The 17,462-nt window shown below is 30.5% G+C and overlaps 2 protein-coding genes across 2 annotated transcripts; one reads left to right on the top strand and one right to left on the bottom strand.

Moving 5' to 3' along the window:
• Positions 1-2,032: 2,032 nt before the first annotated feature.
• Positions 2,033-2,759, top strand: LOC129907387 (uncharacterized). The gene is made up of 3 exons (XM_055983564.1): positions 2,033-2,227; positions 2,288-2,439; positions 2,493-2,759. The coding sequence occupies exons 1-3, from the start codon at positions 2,116-2,118 to the stop codon at positions 2,682-2,684; spliced, it is 456 nt and encodes a 151-aa protein (XP_055839539.1). The 5' UTR covers positions 2,033-2,115; the 3' UTR covers positions 2,685-2,759.
• A 5,933-nt stretch (positions 2,760-8,692) lies between these two features.
• Positions 8,693-9,680, bottom strand: LOC129905112 (uncharacterized). Its single transcript, XM_055980500.1, has 3 exons — positions 9,489-9,680; positions 9,159-9,341; positions 8,693-9,098 (listed from the first exon to the last, which is right to left on the bottom strand). Exons 1-3 carry the CDS (start codon positions 9,547-9,549, stop codon positions 8,893-8,895), a joined length of 450 nt encoding a protein of 149 aa, XP_055836475.1. The 5' UTR covers positions 9,550-9,680; the 3' UTR covers positions 8,693-8,892.
• Positions 9,681-17,462: the final 7,782 nt, after the last annotated feature.

Below are 17,462 nucleotides of genomic sequence, written 5' to 3'. Positions count from 1 at the left end.
AACATCATTTGATATCATAAAACTCAACTGTTCTTATTCTTAAACGATGAATACTTACTTACTTAAAATTGCTTTCACATCCCAGAATATATCTCGACTTCAATCATCCATTTCATCCACCTTTATTCTTATTATTTTCAATTAAAAAAATGGTACGCATACGCCACAGTGACCACTTAAATGTTTAGTCATAGACTTTTCATGAGTCGATTTTTTCCGTGCGGCAAAGCTTTTTGGCGTAAGTCTACTTTCCAGAAGAGTTTTTGGAACTATTTTTAGGGCCAAAAGAATGGTTCCACCTGTATACCAATTTTGGAAAAGTTTAATATTCTCAAAAACAGATCAAAGGACTCAAAACATTTTCCAGGTATACACTTTTCTGTGATTTCGAATTTTTCAGTGCTTCATCAAACATGACATAATTATTCGCACATGTGTTTCTGGAACTCTTCGTTATCTGAAGGCCACCCTTATCAGATGTCGTAAGCTGGGTTCCTTTGGGAATATTTATCTACTACTTAGGAAAAGTGGTTCAAAGTAGTTTTAAGTACTTACCAGTAGATAAATGTTCTTAAACGAACGCAACTATAGTTGACGATGGAATGCTTTTTCAAAATCAACCAATTGATTAAATTGGAAGAATTTTGTTTTAGCCCCTAACTTTTCTAATAGTCTAAGAGCCCACAGCAAATTTTGGGAGTGAAGGTATAACCAAAATGTGAGTAGGTATGCAGTTGTATAGCCTTTTGCATTCTTATAACGAATTCAAAAGTCTGTCAGCTTTAAATCTCGACTTTGTATTGCTTTCAGGGGGTTGAAAATGTGAGTTTTCCAATTCATATAAGTAGGCTAAATTCACACTATTTCATATTCTTTAATAGAGCAACTGATGTCATTTTCCCTAAGCCTGAAGACACCAATCTTGACGATGCGATTAATAGAACTCAAGATATAAGCTTTTTAAGCGGCTTTGTTTTGGAGACTTTTCTGTTTAATTTTTTGTTTGTTATTTTGAACTCAAAACTCTCCAAGAAGAGAGTTGAAAAAGCTTTTATTCTTGATTTCTATTTGTCGTATCACTGAGATTGAGGTATTGAGGCTTAGGGGAAATGACCGAATACCATTCCTTATATTCAGAATGTGAATTTTTGCTTTATTAGCCTACTCACATTAATTGGAAAACTCGCGTTGTTTAACCCCCGAAAACCTTATAAAGCCGTGAGTTACAGCTGCCAGACTTTCAAATACGTTATTCTTATTAGAAGGCATAAGGCTATAAAACTGCATACTCACATTTTGGTTATACCTCCACTCCCAAAATTTGCTGTGGACTCTCGGTCTATAAACCTGTCCGTTGACTTACCCGAAACAAACACATACTAATGTCGTTTTCGATTGGACGTCCAGAAGCGTCCGGAAGCGTTTGGAAGTCTTCTGAAACCGTTTTATTGAATTAAAAATGACAGCAAGAACGCTTCTCAGAAGAGAAATTCTCTTCTCGATTTAAAATCAGAATCAAATCCAGAAGCACTAATACATGAATATTTAAAAGTCAAAAATTTCACTCAATCACAAATTTTTTTGGTTTTTCATTAAAAATATTATTTTTTTCTGTAATTAAACAAATAAACGCATTATATACTTACTTAAAATATTCTGCAAACCAACTGTCCCATTTATTAGCTGAATATTACCGTTTTTGAAAATTAATTTGTAATATTTCATTTGAAGGAAAAAAAAATTAATATATATTTGACATTCAAAATTTCACAGAATAACTAACACAAACACAAAAAACAGAATTGAGTGGAAGTGATTCAAACTGTTTTATTTAATTTCAGAATGAGTGAATCCTTGAGTGATTCCAATCGAAAACGACATAATATTCAGACAGTCCGGTTATTTTTCGCAGTCGAAAATCGAAAGGTTTCACATCAATATTCTGGTACTAACTTTCAAAATTGTTTTTTATTATCTATCGCCCAAACCCCCCAAACAACAACACATTTCGTGCCAATCGTTGTGAACTTACAAGTTTTTTTTTAAATCAGTACTAATAGCTATAGTATTTTATGTTTCAATTAAAAATTGTGTATCGAAAAATTTCTCTTGAAAATGTCAAAATCAACAATCTCCGATGATTACCCAGTAGACGATCTAGACGCCGAGTTTCATTCTAATATAAAATTAGCCAAATCAATATTAAAAACTTTGAAGCGACCAAAAGGTAAGTACCTAATCCAAAAAAGAATGAAAAAATTTTAACTCTCCAAAATTCTCTACATAGATCGTGAAATTACATCACGTTTGATAGACCGTGTGAAAGCCCTAAATTCAAATAGTTTAGAAGTCAAATCGAACCGAAATAAATTTACAAAATATTTTCTAAAAGTTCTTCAAAGAAACAGCGATACCCAGCCAAAGGAATATGATCAATGGGTAAGACATAAAGCAAAAATTATATGAATGTCTTGTTAATCTCTTTCTTCTAGTTCAAACCAAGCGAACATAGAGAACCTACACAAACAGCTTTATGGTCTTCCGATCGTCGCACTTTTATAGCAACAAAAACAATTCCCGGATTTGGTTTGCTTGTTTACATGGCAGTAACTTATGAGCCTGAATTAGGTTGGCAAGACTATGGATTTCTGTCCTATGATTTTACAAATACAGCACAATATTGAGAAAAATCGTGCAATTCGAATTTAAGATACATGTGGAATGCTTTATATAATTTTTTTTTTTCTTTGGGTATATTGTCAAAATAAATAGACATATATAAAAAACACCCCTATTACGATGGTCAACTATCAATTGATAGTTGATAAAAAATAAATTTCGATCTCTTATTATCTAATTTGCAAAAAATTTTAAAATAAAGAATGATGCCAACCGTTATTATTTGAAATATAATTGAGAAATTCCATTAAAAAAAATGACCAGTTTTCCCCCAAATAAAATTTTGAAACACCAAATTGCAGTATTTATCAACTATAGTTGACAATCGTAATAGGGGTGAAAAGTACCGTTATTTTCTATTTTGACTCGCACTTAAATATTTATAATTTTTATGACTCCCTCGCTTGTGGACACAAAAATAGCACACATTTTTTTAACCTTTAAATTTGTATTCTGCTTTCAAAAGTTGTAGAAGAAATAATGCATTTCTTTTATTGCTATATACTATTTTAATAACAAGCTTTTTTTTGAAAAAAAAAATATTTTCGATCTTTTCAGTTAACGAAAAAATCCTTCTCAAATAGCTAAACTTTTTTCCTCGAAAATGGTGAATAAAGCCATTTATTTAGTAAGAACAAATAGAAATTTAAACACTGAAAATACATTCCGCGAACCTCTTCCCCGAAAAACTCCCATACAAAGTGGAGAGAGCGATCACAAAAAAGAATGAAAATGTGGGCTTTTTAAGTCATCTCGCACGATTATGGCTAAAGTAGACAAAGAATTTGGTAAAGAAAGTGTCAAGCAGAATAATAAGAAGAAAGAAACAAGCTGGTAAAAAAAAAACATCAAAGATCGCCGAACATTTAAAAAAAGATACATCCGAATAAAACCATGCATTTTTGAATGAGAGTCTGATGATGAAAAAAAATCGTTATAGCGAGGAGAAGTTGCGAATGGTAAAGACTAAGAAAGGCTTAAGAAATGATCAAAATCGGTATATATATCTCCCGATCGCGCATCGGATCTTAAAGTTTGAAATTTTTTTTTTAAATGGTATTTTTACAAAAAAGATTTGACCACCCTAAAATCTTATTTTTTGAATATAATAGCTAATATGGGCTAAATATTAAGTAGAAAAAAAATTGATACATTTTTAGGGACTTCCGGTCGCGCATGAGTCTCGAAATTTGTCAAAAAATGGCAAAAATCCAATTTTTACGATATTTTGTCTTTTTATAAACTATTTTGTAAATTATTATATTTACCAAATAAGAAGTTAGAATGAAGTTGACACAATCACTGAAAGTCATGAAGTCGCTAAAGATTTAAAAACCTTTCGGTGAAGAACGCTTTTAGTATTTATCATTCACTTCGCCGCACAGTGTTGCCTTTGGTGCTTTTGGCGGAAAAAAATTATTTTCACGGCCATTTCTTGATGAAAAGTCATGAAGAAAAGCACGAAAGAAACACGAATAAGCTTCCAACCTTTTTTTTTAAATTAAAAAAGACGTTCGACTTTGGATTTACGTACAACAACAATATTTAATTTGTTTATTCCATAAAAAGTTTGGAATAATAAAAAATCTCAATATTCAAAAATGAAGAACAAACCATAACATTCCATTACTTTGACGTCTTAAGTGTGAACATGTGTGCGTGATTCTCGTTTTGATTCTGCCTCAAAACTCGAAATCGATTTTCTCTTCTTTTCAGAATTAGAACTGTCGTTGAGTGCCAAACGAACATTTTCAAAATCGTTTGAATGAATTCCGGAGAGTCCCGGACGACCAAACGAAAACGCTATATAAGTTAGTACAATTTTTGACATCTTCCCTACATATTTTCATAGAATATTGACTATTTTGGCGTTATAATTGCCAACTATATTTTAAAGTAGAGATTAAAAAAGATGAAATTATGAAAAAGTTGTGCTAACTTAAACAAAAAAAATCCAAAAATAGCGCAATAAAAGTTCCAAAAGTGAATTTTACTACTTTGGCACTTTGTTTGAATTTTTTCAATTGTATATAAACAGTAGTTGTACTTAAAATCAAAATGATTTTCGTACGATTTAAAGGAATGTGTGCTATTTTATTGCCCACAAGCAGAGATCAGAAATAAATCCCAATATTTTGAAAGGTTCCTTATTTGTTGTCATAAAATAACCTTTATTTAAAAAAAAAGAAAAATTTCGGTCAAGGTCTGAGAGAAACCTCTATTTTGTATTTTTGTATGTTTCATTCAACCATAACCAGTGAGATTTATCGCTGAGAAATCATCTGGAAATGTATCAATTAGAAAATCGGTCTCCTGAAATATTCGAAATTGCATTGGTTGTGCTTGTCGTCCTAGCGACTCAAATCACACGGGAAAATACATTTTATATATTTTAAATGAAAAGGTCCAAAGAACTTTGAGTCTATTAGTAGTTGAACTTAATACAACTAAGAAAAAACAAAATCTTTGCAAAATAAAGACATTCTTGACATATTCGAAATTTTCCTTTGAATTGACCGATAACCTTTATTTTTGATTTTTTTAAATAAATCTCAAACCTTAACTGAAACTATTTAAAGTAATGTGCCTAGCAAACATTTTCTGAAAGTTCAGACTTTCATCACCAAAAATGATTCCAAATAAGTGAATGAATTGTGAATGTACTAAAAATGTCTACCCAAAACTCAGTTTTCATTTATTTTTCTGAATGAATGTGAATTTTGGAGTCCTTATATAGAGATGTTTTCGTCCTTTTGTCTTCTTTAAAAAAGTTTAGTTTGGATGGTGAATTATCAGTTCTTAAAATATGTTGATGAAAGCGGACAAAAGTTTAGGCATGTGATTGTGACAAAAGTGGATGCAGTTTTAATAAAGATACGGGTTCTTTCGTGATTGAAACGACCATTGATTATAACGATTTATTGTTATAAAAATTGAAATAATTAAGTGTTAAAATCTATCTTTAAAAAAAAAAATACATACAAAAAATAACAAATTAGTAAAACCGATAACAAAATTAATGCAATGAAGAAATACTGAATACATACCATCATTAAAATGAATCATAATGCAATCATATTTATGATTCAGAAATGATTATAAGAAAATAATCATTTCAATTAATATATAGATCATTATATACATTCATTTTAAGAAAGATTAAATGAAGCTATTCATATCGGTGTAAAAGTACCCAGGTAAAAGAATTCAAATTGCATCATCATAAGTGAATTATTTTCCGGTCAGGTTCTTCACTTTTGTAATTTATTTATGATTCAACTTTAATTAAAATGTTTGCTGGGATGGTAACACTCAAAGAGAAACTGTTATTTCTGATCTCTGCCCACAAGAAAATAGATAATGAGGCATATGCATAAAAAAAAGTAATTACTAGTAGTAAAAGGCTTATAGTAAATACTAGTACTACTAGTAGAAGCTGAAACTAATAGTATTTACTACATTCGGTATGCATAAACCTCAGTTTCTACTAGCTAGTATAAACTAGTAGTAAATACTGGATTCATCCAAGTAAATACTACTAGTTTATCTGAAAGTAATAGTATATACAGTGCTGCTAAAAACATTCCGGATTTTTTTGTCATTTTGATCAATTGAAATTTTATAACACAAAACTGGAACAAAATATTGTTTTAATATTTTTTCTAGGTCGTTTATATATCAGTTAAGAAATTTCAACAGAAAATAGTGATCTTTAAAGTATACACAAATTTAAAAAATTGAAAAATGAAGTAGAGTCAGAATTTTAGCTGTGAAAAACTAACCGGATTTTTCAAGGATTTCGATTCTCGTTGTTGAGGTAACGGTTTTAAGCATCACTTCAATACAATTTTTGTTTGCACTGACAAACAAAGTTATTAGCTTTGTGAATTGTATAAATTATTTAATGGAACAACGGAAAAAACGCGTTATAGTCTTCAAATTCGTTACTGAATTGTAGAACATTTTCAAGACGAAATAAAACAAAATATTGTCCCTTTGGGATGTTGAAAATTGCAACGTCAAGTGAGTTTGATATCGTCAAAAAGTAAAAAAGCGAAAAATTAGTTGAAGTAGATCAATTAGGTGGGTGCCATCACAAAATATCCCTAAAAACTGATAGGGGAATAAAGAGTTTTTTGATTAAAAATTATTTTGCGACTTCTTAAACGATTTGAGAGGAGCTTAATCTGAGTTTAATATCAAGTACAGTAATAAAGGGTTTGAGAGATATGGTCTTTATGTCTTTCGGCTCGGAAATAGGCCATTTCTTTATACTAAGCATTGTCTAAAAAGGTAGGGCATAAAAGGATCTTAAGAAACACTTTAAATTTGAAAATAAAAATACTTCATCATGGTTGTATTTACAAAAAAACATCTGAGCTGCTCGATAACAAAACGGAAAAATATGCTTTTCAGTGATAAAAGCAATTTTTGCTTGTTTTATTCCGATTGTGAAATGGCTCAAACATGGACAAAACAAAATCAACGGAATTTTGGATCATTTCCAGAATAGCGAGATGTTGGAGTCGATAATGTCTCCTTTAAAGGAGAAAGAAATGCCTTTACGTCACCTCTTTCTGCAAGTTATGATGCCAAAAATTCTTAAAAGCTCATTAAATAGTAGTTTGGGGCAGATAATACTCCTGGCTTAGAATATCCGTAACAATTAGCCGACTTGAACCCGATTAAAAATTTGTGGGCCATCTTTAAGTGATGGGTAGAAAAGAAAAAGCACACCTCAGCAACTAACGTACTTGTAGCTTTGAAAAATGACTGAGAGCATATTCCTAGTTCTATTTTATTTAATTTGTCCTAGTCCAAGTCTTGTTGGTGCCAAGCAGTCTTCAAAAAGAAAGCTTACTAAGCAAAATATTAACTTTGAAAATTAACATTAAAAAATCCGGTTTGTTTTTACAGCTGAAATATTGACTCTACTTCATTTTTCAATTTTTTAAATTTTTGTATGCTTTAAAGATCACTACTTTCTGTTGAAATTTCTTAACTGATATATAAACGACCTAGAAAAAATATTAAAACAATATTTTGTTCCAGTTTTGTGTTATAAAATTTCAATTGATGAAAATGACAAAAAAATCCGGAATGTTTTTAGCAGCACTGTACATACTAGATACCTACATAAATGATTTTGTTTTTTTTTTGTTCTGTATTTTTAACGTTCTATAATTTTCTTCTTTTGTAACCAATTTTTTGTATTACAATTTGTTGATAATAACAACTGGTGTTTAAGGCGGTTAAGGAGTTTTATACGCTTGGGACAAATGCCGAAAAAAGCATTTTAGTTTTAGTACACATAATTTACTTCACGTTGCTCCTACCCTTCTTTCAGATTGAGAACCTTGAGATTTTTTTTATAGTAAAAGGGATAAATAAATTTATCAGATTCAATTAAAAACGGTAGAGCATTTTAAAATTATTATTCGCGGGCGTTCTTCGCTGTTTATAAATTTTTTTCAGATCTTAAATTGAAAAAAGCTGCCATTTTAATATTCGAAATAAATCCTCTGCAAACCGGTTGCTTTGAAAGTAAAGTCGCGACTGATGATGTCGGCATTTAACATGAGAAAGTTTTTACTAGTTAATGTTCAAGTTGGTATTTAGAAACTTGAAAAATTAGCAGTAAATACTAGAAAGTAAAAGTTCGTACTAGTTTTTTATGCATACCAAAACCAGTATTTACTATAAAAATTCATCCAAAACTAGTAAATACTATTCTTCTAGTAAATACTACCTTTCCAGCATTTACTATGTTTGTTATGCATATGGAAAGTAGTAAATACTAATAAAATTTACTAGTAAAAGCATATGCTACCTTTTATGCATACGGCTCAATCTCTATAAATTATAATTTTTATAAAAATTGAGTTGAAAGAAATAAAGTCCTGAAATAAAAATTATAATATTTAAGCTCATAGGTCCCAAATAAAATCAATTTTGATAAGAGAAATAATCTCTGTCTGTAGCTGTAATTAAACTAAAAACTTTGCAAAGGCAATTTAATCTTTTGACCCAAAATAAGCCAATTAGCAGTTTTTATTTCTGTTTGGTTACAAAAAAAATTCAAAATTAAATCTAATAAAAAAAAAGTGTGGACGGCACTTGTTACAATTGATTCTCGTTTGTATAAATTGTTCTTAAAATAAGTAAAATAAAAAAACGGAATGAGATTCATTCTCGGAACTTCTTCTTAAAGTTCTATCTCATTAAAATGTATCCAATGACAAGAACTAATCCCGACATGGAAATTCTCATGGTTGTAGCACCATTGCAGCTATCACCACCACAATAGCACTCTTCCCAATAGTCGCCGTTCTCGTGGACACCCCAATTGCAAACTCCGGTGACTCCAGTGTCCGAGACGGAGGCACAACGTCGAATTACTTGACGCCATCTTCCATCCCCTGAAATTATTAAAATATCAAATTAAATTGACTCTTTTACTTTCAATTCAGTTGACTCACAAATAAATCCTCTTGGACCTTGTTGGACGACTTTCATACAAAACGATCCAGGCATGTGCGATTCGTCGCTGTTGCATTCAATTGGAATGTGTTCGGTTTTGTTAAATTGTTTGTAAGCTCCGCAGCTGTCGTGGCCTTTTTCATCTTGATCCGATGAACATTGATAGCATCTTATTGCTAATGCTATTAGCAATAATATACAAAGTATAAAAACACCATGAAGAAAATTTCAAAAAATTAACAAACATTTGGGAGAAAAAAAAACCACACCCAATTGTTCCTATGAAATTTTAATTGTTCATAGCAAATTTTTGTCTATTTTTTACTTACTTGGAATGATTAAGATGGAAAATAAAGAAATAAGTAACAATACTGATTTGTTATTTGTCATTTTTATAAAAGTTTATTAATTAATAAACTTTATTTATATTTTGTTTAATTAAATTGAAAAAGAAGGCACTTTTGTTTCGTATTTGTTTTGTATTTTTTGAGGATTATTTTTAATCGTTTTGTGATGAATGACAACTCTGTCAAAATTGAGGATGTCAAATAAATGGTAGGGTAGTGTATTTACTTGTTGCGTTTTGATATGAAGTCGATAAGACAGTGTGTATTTTTATTAAGCTGTGTCCACATTATATTGATTTGAGATGATGAACACGCTTGATCAACAAAGTGGAGTAAATGGGCACGTTCAAACAGTTAACATAAAGCTATCCGATAGCTTTTTGTTGTTGTAAACAATGTTAAAAATTAGCAAAGAAACGAACCATTTTCTGTCAAAAAATAATCTGAAGGTATCCGAGAATTTCTGGTATACCTCAGCAGGCACGTAGCCAGGATTTCGTTTCGGGGGGGGGGCTTGGTTCAAAATCTGGTGAACAATTTTGATGTAAGATAAAAACTGCCTGTATACTACATGCTTAATGTAATACCTAAAAATCTTGAATATCCAATATTATTTTTTTCTCATAAAACCATCTATGGTTATTGCTATCACGATTCTCAATTTCAAATTATTAAGTGTTGTTTAATGCAAAACTATTTTATTTAACTCAGATTGTCTCGGTTTTAGTTCCATGAGATTCAGCATCGAAAATATCCTAAGATAATGCGCCATCCTGAGATTATTTTTTAAATGCCGCTGCGCTGTTTGCTTATTTTTATGCTTAAGCCTGGTACGCTGCTCGCGCTAAATTTTAGTTTCGATACAAATTATCGAAAATTTTTAGCCGAGATAAAATGGATCCCATACAAGTTATCGATAACTTGTATGGGAATTTTATCTCAGCTAAAATTTAGCGCGAGCAGCGTACCAGGCTTTAATGTAGATACATGATGAACACAGCCATTGTGTGGATCTGTTGTTGATATTGTTGATTTGGATATATAGGATTCAAAATTCTTGCAGAGCCTAGTGAGCTGATTCTAAAATAAAGTGCACTAATTTTCTTAAATAAGGATGATACTCAGAAAAAACGATACCATATGATTGAATTTTCTTCCACAATACGAAACAATTAAGTTCAAAACGGTTTAATGGTTGTCTTCTGACCGGCAATGCACTAAAAAACGAATACTTTAATTGCATATTTTGGCAAGATGGGTCCACAAAAAACATTCATAAACCAGAAATATTTTGGTAAAAGCTAAAGCCTGGTACGCTGCTCGCGCTAAATTTTAGCTGAGATAAAATTCCCATACAAGTTATCGATAACTTGTATGGGATCCATTTTATCTCGGCTAAAAATTTTCGATAATTTGTATGGGAGCTAAAATTTAGCGCGAGCAGCGTACCAGGCTTAAGGAAGAAGAATAAGAATCATCGTAGCAACTTTCGGGGAAGGTTTTATTTGAAAAAAATTTCATATTTCTTATTTACGATTGATGCCTTTTCATTTTGAGCGGTTGGAGGTTTTTTTGGCATTCTTCTTTATAAACAACTTTTTGGTTTATATTTATATTTTTTTTCTAAGTTTTGATAAACAATTTTTAAAAGTAAGCAATAAAATTGGTTCACATGAATAAAGGCTAAAACAATTTGATTGGCTGTAGCTGGAAGCTCGATGAATTATTTAAAATTAGAAACGGTTTAAAATAACACTAGTCGACTCGGTTATTCAAAATTGTTTAATGTTACCCACTTTCTCGGTTAAATTTTACTAATATCTCAAATTTCTGGCAAGTTTCTTGATCAATATAAACAAGTTGATTAATTTTAAACAATTTAACTTAACCGAGGCGACTACGTTGATTTTAGCAAGGAGAACTACGTAGTTTTTAACCAAGACTACGTTATTTTTAACACATTTTTTTAACCCACCGAAAAACAATTTTGGTAGGTCCATTATTTGTCTGTGTGTGTCAAAAATGATTTTATAGAATACAAAATTTTACACCATTCAAGCCCACTTGCAATGGGTGCTGTTCAAATACCTTTCCAACTGGTACAGGTTTTTTTTTTATATTCGGTTAACATTTTTTGTTTTTCAATGAACATATCTTTTTATTTTATTAATATTAGCTGTGTTTTTTTGTTTATCTATATAGATTTTGTGCAAAAAAACGACATCGAGATTTTTGAAATCCATGCAAACATTTGGCACCACTGTACATATACTTTGGCAGCTGTCTGTCAAAAATGTTGCTTTTGTTTTTTTTTTTATTTTAACTCCGAAGTGGGAAGGCCATTACATGCATGTTGGATGCAAACAAAAATTTTCATATGGCCATGGCATCCATGTTGGATTCAAAAAAATTTTTTTCACAAAAAACCAAAAATGATCTGTATATTCTTAGCTACATTTTAAGACCATGACCATTAACATTAGTTGCGTCGTTCTTGTGTTATAAGCGTTTGAAGGTAGCCATATTGAATTTTTTTTCGATTTTCTTAAAATCAAATGTGAAAACTTTTTTATTTTTATTTCTAATTTTTCGAAAAAACTTTGGTAATTTTATATACATATCTGTTCAACAATCTTATCAGGATCCATTTAAGACTTTTATCTGAAAAGTGCATTGCGTATATCTCGAGATATTAACATTTTAATGCAACCATGTCAAACTAATTTTTGATTATTTTTTTCTATGAGAGTTTTTTTCAAACCTCGTTTTCTCCGCTTTTTTTTTTTGTTAATATTTTCAGATATTTTTGTATGAACACAGCAAACAAAGTACCTTGGCACTACTGTTTTTATCGAGAGAAAGTAAAATCTGGATAATTATCTGGATTTTTCAAAAATCTATACAGATAAAGTTTTTGTTGTTTTTAACACGTAAATTGTTTTGATTTCAAAAATCTCGATGTCGTTTTTTTGCACAAAATCTATATAGATAAACAAAAAAACACACCTATTAATTTTAAAACTGCCTATACACCAAATTTATTGAAAATTTATAATCACTTTATTTAGATCATTATTAATAGTCGGTAGGTATATAATTTCCAAAGAACCATTTTTTAGAGTATTCAAAGAAAAGTCTTAGTATAAAGGCTTGGCCACACCGGAGGGTATGCGGTATAGCGGTAACGATATTTGTACTAAAAAAATTCCACACCTGAACGTTGATGTGTCAGTTTGGAATTTTTTTCATACAAGTACCGTTACCTCTACCCGTACCGCTACCGCATACCCTCCGGTGTGGCCAAGCCTTTATGGTTAAAGAAAATTTACAAAAACAAAAATTGGGATTTAAAAAAAAATATTTTTTTTTCACTAATGGCGTTTTCGATTGGCAGTCCGGAAGCGTCCGGAATCATTCTGAAAGCGTTTTATTCGTACAAAACTGACAGTTTTGTGTGAATAAAATTTTTTCAGAATGATTCCGGACGCTTCCGGACTGCCAATCGAAAACGCCATAATTTTTCTTAAATAGGATACTACATACCTAGTACATACATAATAGTAATAGTAAACAAAATACATCAAAGACCATTTCCAGTCATTGCCGTGTTGTAATTCCATAGGTTCATTAATTTGGAATCAAATACGAACAAAATATTCTCTAAATTTCTAAAATAAAATAGTAAAAATAAATTCAGAGCAAATAAAGCTTTGTTCTGAAAAAATGATACGAGTTTTGCCTGATTTTCTTATTTCTATCTGTTTTGATTTTTTTTTCTCTCCTAAAAGCCCACAGTATCGGCAACCAAAATCAATTTTAGTTTTCAAACAAGTAGATACTAACTATCAAAATAATTTTTTTTCAAATTGAAATTTGGCGCGAGCCCCCGCCTACTTACATGGAGTAATATGTAGTAGTAGTACCTACTTATTATGTTTTAGACATAAGGTGTGTTTTTATTACGATCGGGCTAAACTGGACAAAAAAAAATGCAGTCGGGGGTAAGCAATGTGCATGTTAAATACAACAAAACCTAAGCCCCTTAATCTTAAATAAACAAAAGGGCTAAGGTGTTGTTGTATTTAAAATGTAAATTGCTTAGCCCTGAGCCCGACAGCGTTTTTTTTGTCTAGTTAAGCCTAGCTGTAACAAAAAACACTTACTAAAAGAAAAGTATGAAGTATGAACAAAACTGCTTCTAAATTTAGTTTTTTATGAAAAATTTAGTCCTTTTTATGAAAAAAAAAAAAATTACGTAGAACATTATTAAAATTTGAATAGTGAAAATCATTTCGGGGGGGGGGGGGGCTTCAGCCCCCCAAGCCCCCCCTGGCTACGTGCCTGTACCTCAGGTATCCGAGTGAGCAGCTGATAAATATTTGGCTATTTTGTATTTTGATTTCTATTCGCGCGATTATTCAGCTTGAAAATAAAATAAATTTGCAAGAATTAAAGTTAAATCGATTGTACAAGAACTATGCAACAATAAAAAACAAAGGAATATGCTCAAAAGAAAAAAATTTCTCTCTTCAATATTTACATATTTTTTTTGTAGCTCCTTTGGCAAGCTATCTGGATAGCTTTTGGTTCAAAGAGATATTCCAAATACGGGTATCCCAGATAGCCTATCCGATAGGTGTTTGAACGTGTCCAATGTGAAGCACAGTACACATGAAAAGGTAATATATCTTCCGAACGTTGTCAAAATTTGAATGTCAAAAATGGGCACCAATCTGTCAGGTCGACCTTTAATTTTTATATTTCAATCGCAATAAACAGGAACTTTGTTTTTTTTTTTTTAATTTAAAAAATGTCATTTGAAAAAATTATAAATTAAAATAATCATGCCTATTACAGAAGACGCAGTCTCTCACACAGAGGCGGCGGAAGGGGTGTGCGGAGTGTGCCCCCGCACACGGCCCCGCGCTTATAGGGGCCCCGCGGGCGCTAAATGAAAATGTCTCAGAAATAATAAAATCCGAAAAACCATGTCTCTTCTCTTTATTCAAAACAATCAAATAATTGAAATTGGCTTGTTTCCACTCGATTTCCATAATTGCATTGAGATGAGTCGAAGCATACATTGGCCACTTTTTGCAAAAGAAGGAAAGAAAAAATAAATTAAACAATTTAAGATTATTGTTTGTTTTTTTTTCTCAAGTGAAGCAGATAATTAGTTTGCCAAGCAACTTGGATTATCTAAAATTTTGCTTTTAAAATCCAAATTAAGTTTAAAACTCAATGAAATTAATACATTTTTTGTTACAAAATCTCAGTGATAAAAACAGTTTTTTTTTCTTTTTTCTATTTTTCAATTTTGTATATATTTTTTGTAAAGGTTAAGAATTGGTAAACTTTATTTCCCTTAAAAAAAATTATTTGCTCGCTTACGCTCGCAATTTATATAAACCGATTTTTCACACTTTCTACCAATTTAAACACTTTGTTACTTAGGACTTAAGAACATTTCTGTTTTCCGCCGCCAATTTAATGATTAAAAAGGACCATTTTATTCAGTGGAATTTTCGCTGTTCGTATTCGAACACATTTTGCGGATTCATTGATGTTTCACAATACGGACGGATTTACAATCCACCAAACTTTAAAAACCCGTTTTAAATCAAAAATTTAGCTCAAACAAACATGCGAATAATTTATGTATTTATCAGTTATTTCGTAAAAAAAAATTAAATGATTGATAAGTATCTAACAGAGGAAAGCAAACATCAACAAAAACAATTTCAATTTTTTATATATCTTCCTGTATTTGGCAGGGAGAGCCCTTGGTTTTTTCCTAGCAAAATTGAATCACCAATTAAAAAAAGCAATAAGTCCTCAATATTCCTAAGATTACATTTTGATGTAAATCTTGTCTCTATACAAAAGAAAGAAAAAAAAAAAAGATTTTCTAATAGAAATCATACATACAAGTGATTTAAAAAAACAATAGTTTAAAGAAAGAAACAAATCCCGGGCTTATTTCCTTCTTCCTGCTGATAATTTTTTTATTTTAATATAGCAATGGCACTCAGCTATATTACAGGTTGTTTAAAAAGTGTAAATTTTCAAATTTTAAGACTAACGTGAGACTAGCCTTACCACATTCTTAGAACCATCAAATAAAGAAGTTGTGCAGTTATTTGCGTTTTGCCAACAATAAGATGAGATGGATTTATTCCCTTTTTCCAATTGGTAATTCAATTGATATTTTTATATTCTAAAAAAGAAACCGAGAAACTGACGAAAACAAGAATTTCTACATTAAAATAAATAGCTATATTATATTATACCAATTTTAGAAAAGTACAATTTACTCAAAAATTATTTAACAATTTTATCAAAAAAAAGCAATCAAGTGTTAGTTTTTATTAGTTTCTATATTTTGATGAAGAAAGTTTGATTTTTATTTTTTATTTGAATTTGGAATGTAGATAAAAAAATTTCTGCAAAATTTCATATCAATTTTACTAAAATTAGTTTTTTTCCGAAAAATATTTATATAACGATTTCTAACGATTTTCATTTTTTCTAAAAACGCGCCCTAATAAAAGAAATCAAATTGCTGAAATTCATTCTAGATGTTGTTATTTTGTTTGATTTGAAGAACAAAACAAAAATCTTATTTATATAAAAAACTAGCTGACCCGGCGGACTTCGTTCCGCATTTTTCTAGTACTTATTTCCAATTTTTGGCTTTGTAATGTGTTAACCTTTCCAATACAAAAAAATCGGGCGACAACTTGATATATGGAGCACAAACATATGTACAATTGTATAAAGTATTAAAAAAAGCAAACCATTTGTGGAATGTGTACTAAGTTTCATTAATTTTATTATTAAGGTATAACAACATAAATATTCAGCAGAAAGCAAATTGATGCTATGTCCTTAACAGATCCTATGGAGTTATAATGATTTTGCTTTCCAGGCGATATGTATGTTGTATGCACGATTTTTTTGCGTCAAATAGTAAAAAAATGTTTTTAAAAACAAAATCTTATGTGTCTCGAACTCCTTTCAATCACTTGCAATTGCTACTAAAATTTGATATTTTTTGGCTATTTAGGAAATTAAAAAAGTAGCGATTTTTTTTTTTGTAAGTTGTAAAAAAACCGACTTAAAATGAAAAAATTCCGTCTTAATTATGTGCATACGTCTAAATATTAAAATATTTTCTTAAAAAGATTAAATCATTTTAAATTTATGCGGAAATTGTATTTATAAATTGGTAGTTGAAACAACTTCAACAAATTTTAAGTTTCAGTTTATCATACCAATTTTCAACTGTGAGATAGATTTAATTGAGGAAATAACATTTGAAAGTGTTAAATCATGTTTGTTTTTGAATATGAGCTCTTTGAACCCCAAATATTGAATTTGCTCATAACTTGACAGCAGCGCCACGTACCAGGTCCAACTATAAAACAAAACCTGTCTCGAATGTACCTTATCAAACGCAAAAAAAATCATAAAATTCTATACAGCCGTTCGGACTCCAAATATGGAATTTAACTATAACTTGACAACAGCATCAAGTCTTTCGAACTCCAAATATGGAATATTTGCCTATAATTTGACAACAGTGCCACCTACCCCATACAATTATAATTTACAAAACATGGATGGACTTTATCACACAAACGAACTTTCACAAAAATCTGTCAAGTCTTTCGGACTCCAAATATGAAATTTGTCTATTCATACTCGGCAACAGCGCCACTTACCGGGTCCAATTTATGAAACAAAACATGTTTCGAATGAATTTTATCAGACACAAAAAATTTCACAAAAATCTGTCCAGTCGTTCGCTCAAAATATGTAATTTTCCTAGAACTTGACAACAGTGCCAACTACTGGGTCCAATCATGAAACAAAACTTGTCTCGAATGAACCTTGTCATAACACAAAATTTCACAAAAATCTGTCCAGTCATTTGACCCCAAATATGGAATTTGC

The sequence above is a fragment of the Episyrphus balteatus genome, chromosome 1 (genome assembly GCF_945859705.1).
Source record: "Episyrphus balteatus chromosome 1, idEpiBalt1.1, whole genome shotgun sequence".
Lineage (NCBI taxonomy): Eukaryota > Metazoa > Arthropoda > Insecta > Diptera > Syrphidae > Episyrphus > Episyrphus balteatus.
Note: the sequence above shows the minus strand (reverse complement) of the source record. Positions and strands in the feature narration are given on the sequence as shown.

Coding starts and splice junctions, on each gene's coding strand:
- LOC129907387 (XM_055983564.1), top strand. CDS start 2,116: ATGTCAAAATCAACAATCTCCGATGATTACCCAGTAGACGATCTAGAC. Junction 2,228..2,287: donor AACTTTGAAGCGACCAAAAG/GTAAGTACCTAA, acceptor TTCTCTACATAG/ATCGTGAAATTACATCACGT. Junction 2,440..2,492: donor CAAAGGAATATGATCAATGG/GTAAGACATAAA, acceptor TCTTTCTTCTAG/TTCAAACCAAGCGAACATAG.
- LOC129905112 (XM_055980500.1), bottom strand. CDS start 9,549: ATGACAAATAACAAATCAGTATTGTTACTTATTTCTTTATTTTCCATC. Junction 9,342..9,488: donor TTCCATCTTAATCATTCCAA/GTAAGTAAAAAA, acceptor TATTGCTAATAG/CATTAGCAATAAGATGCTAT. Junction 9,099..9,158: donor AGGTCCAAGAGGATTTATTT/GTGAGTCAACTG, acceptor TAATAATTTCAG/GGGATGGAAGATGGCGTCAA.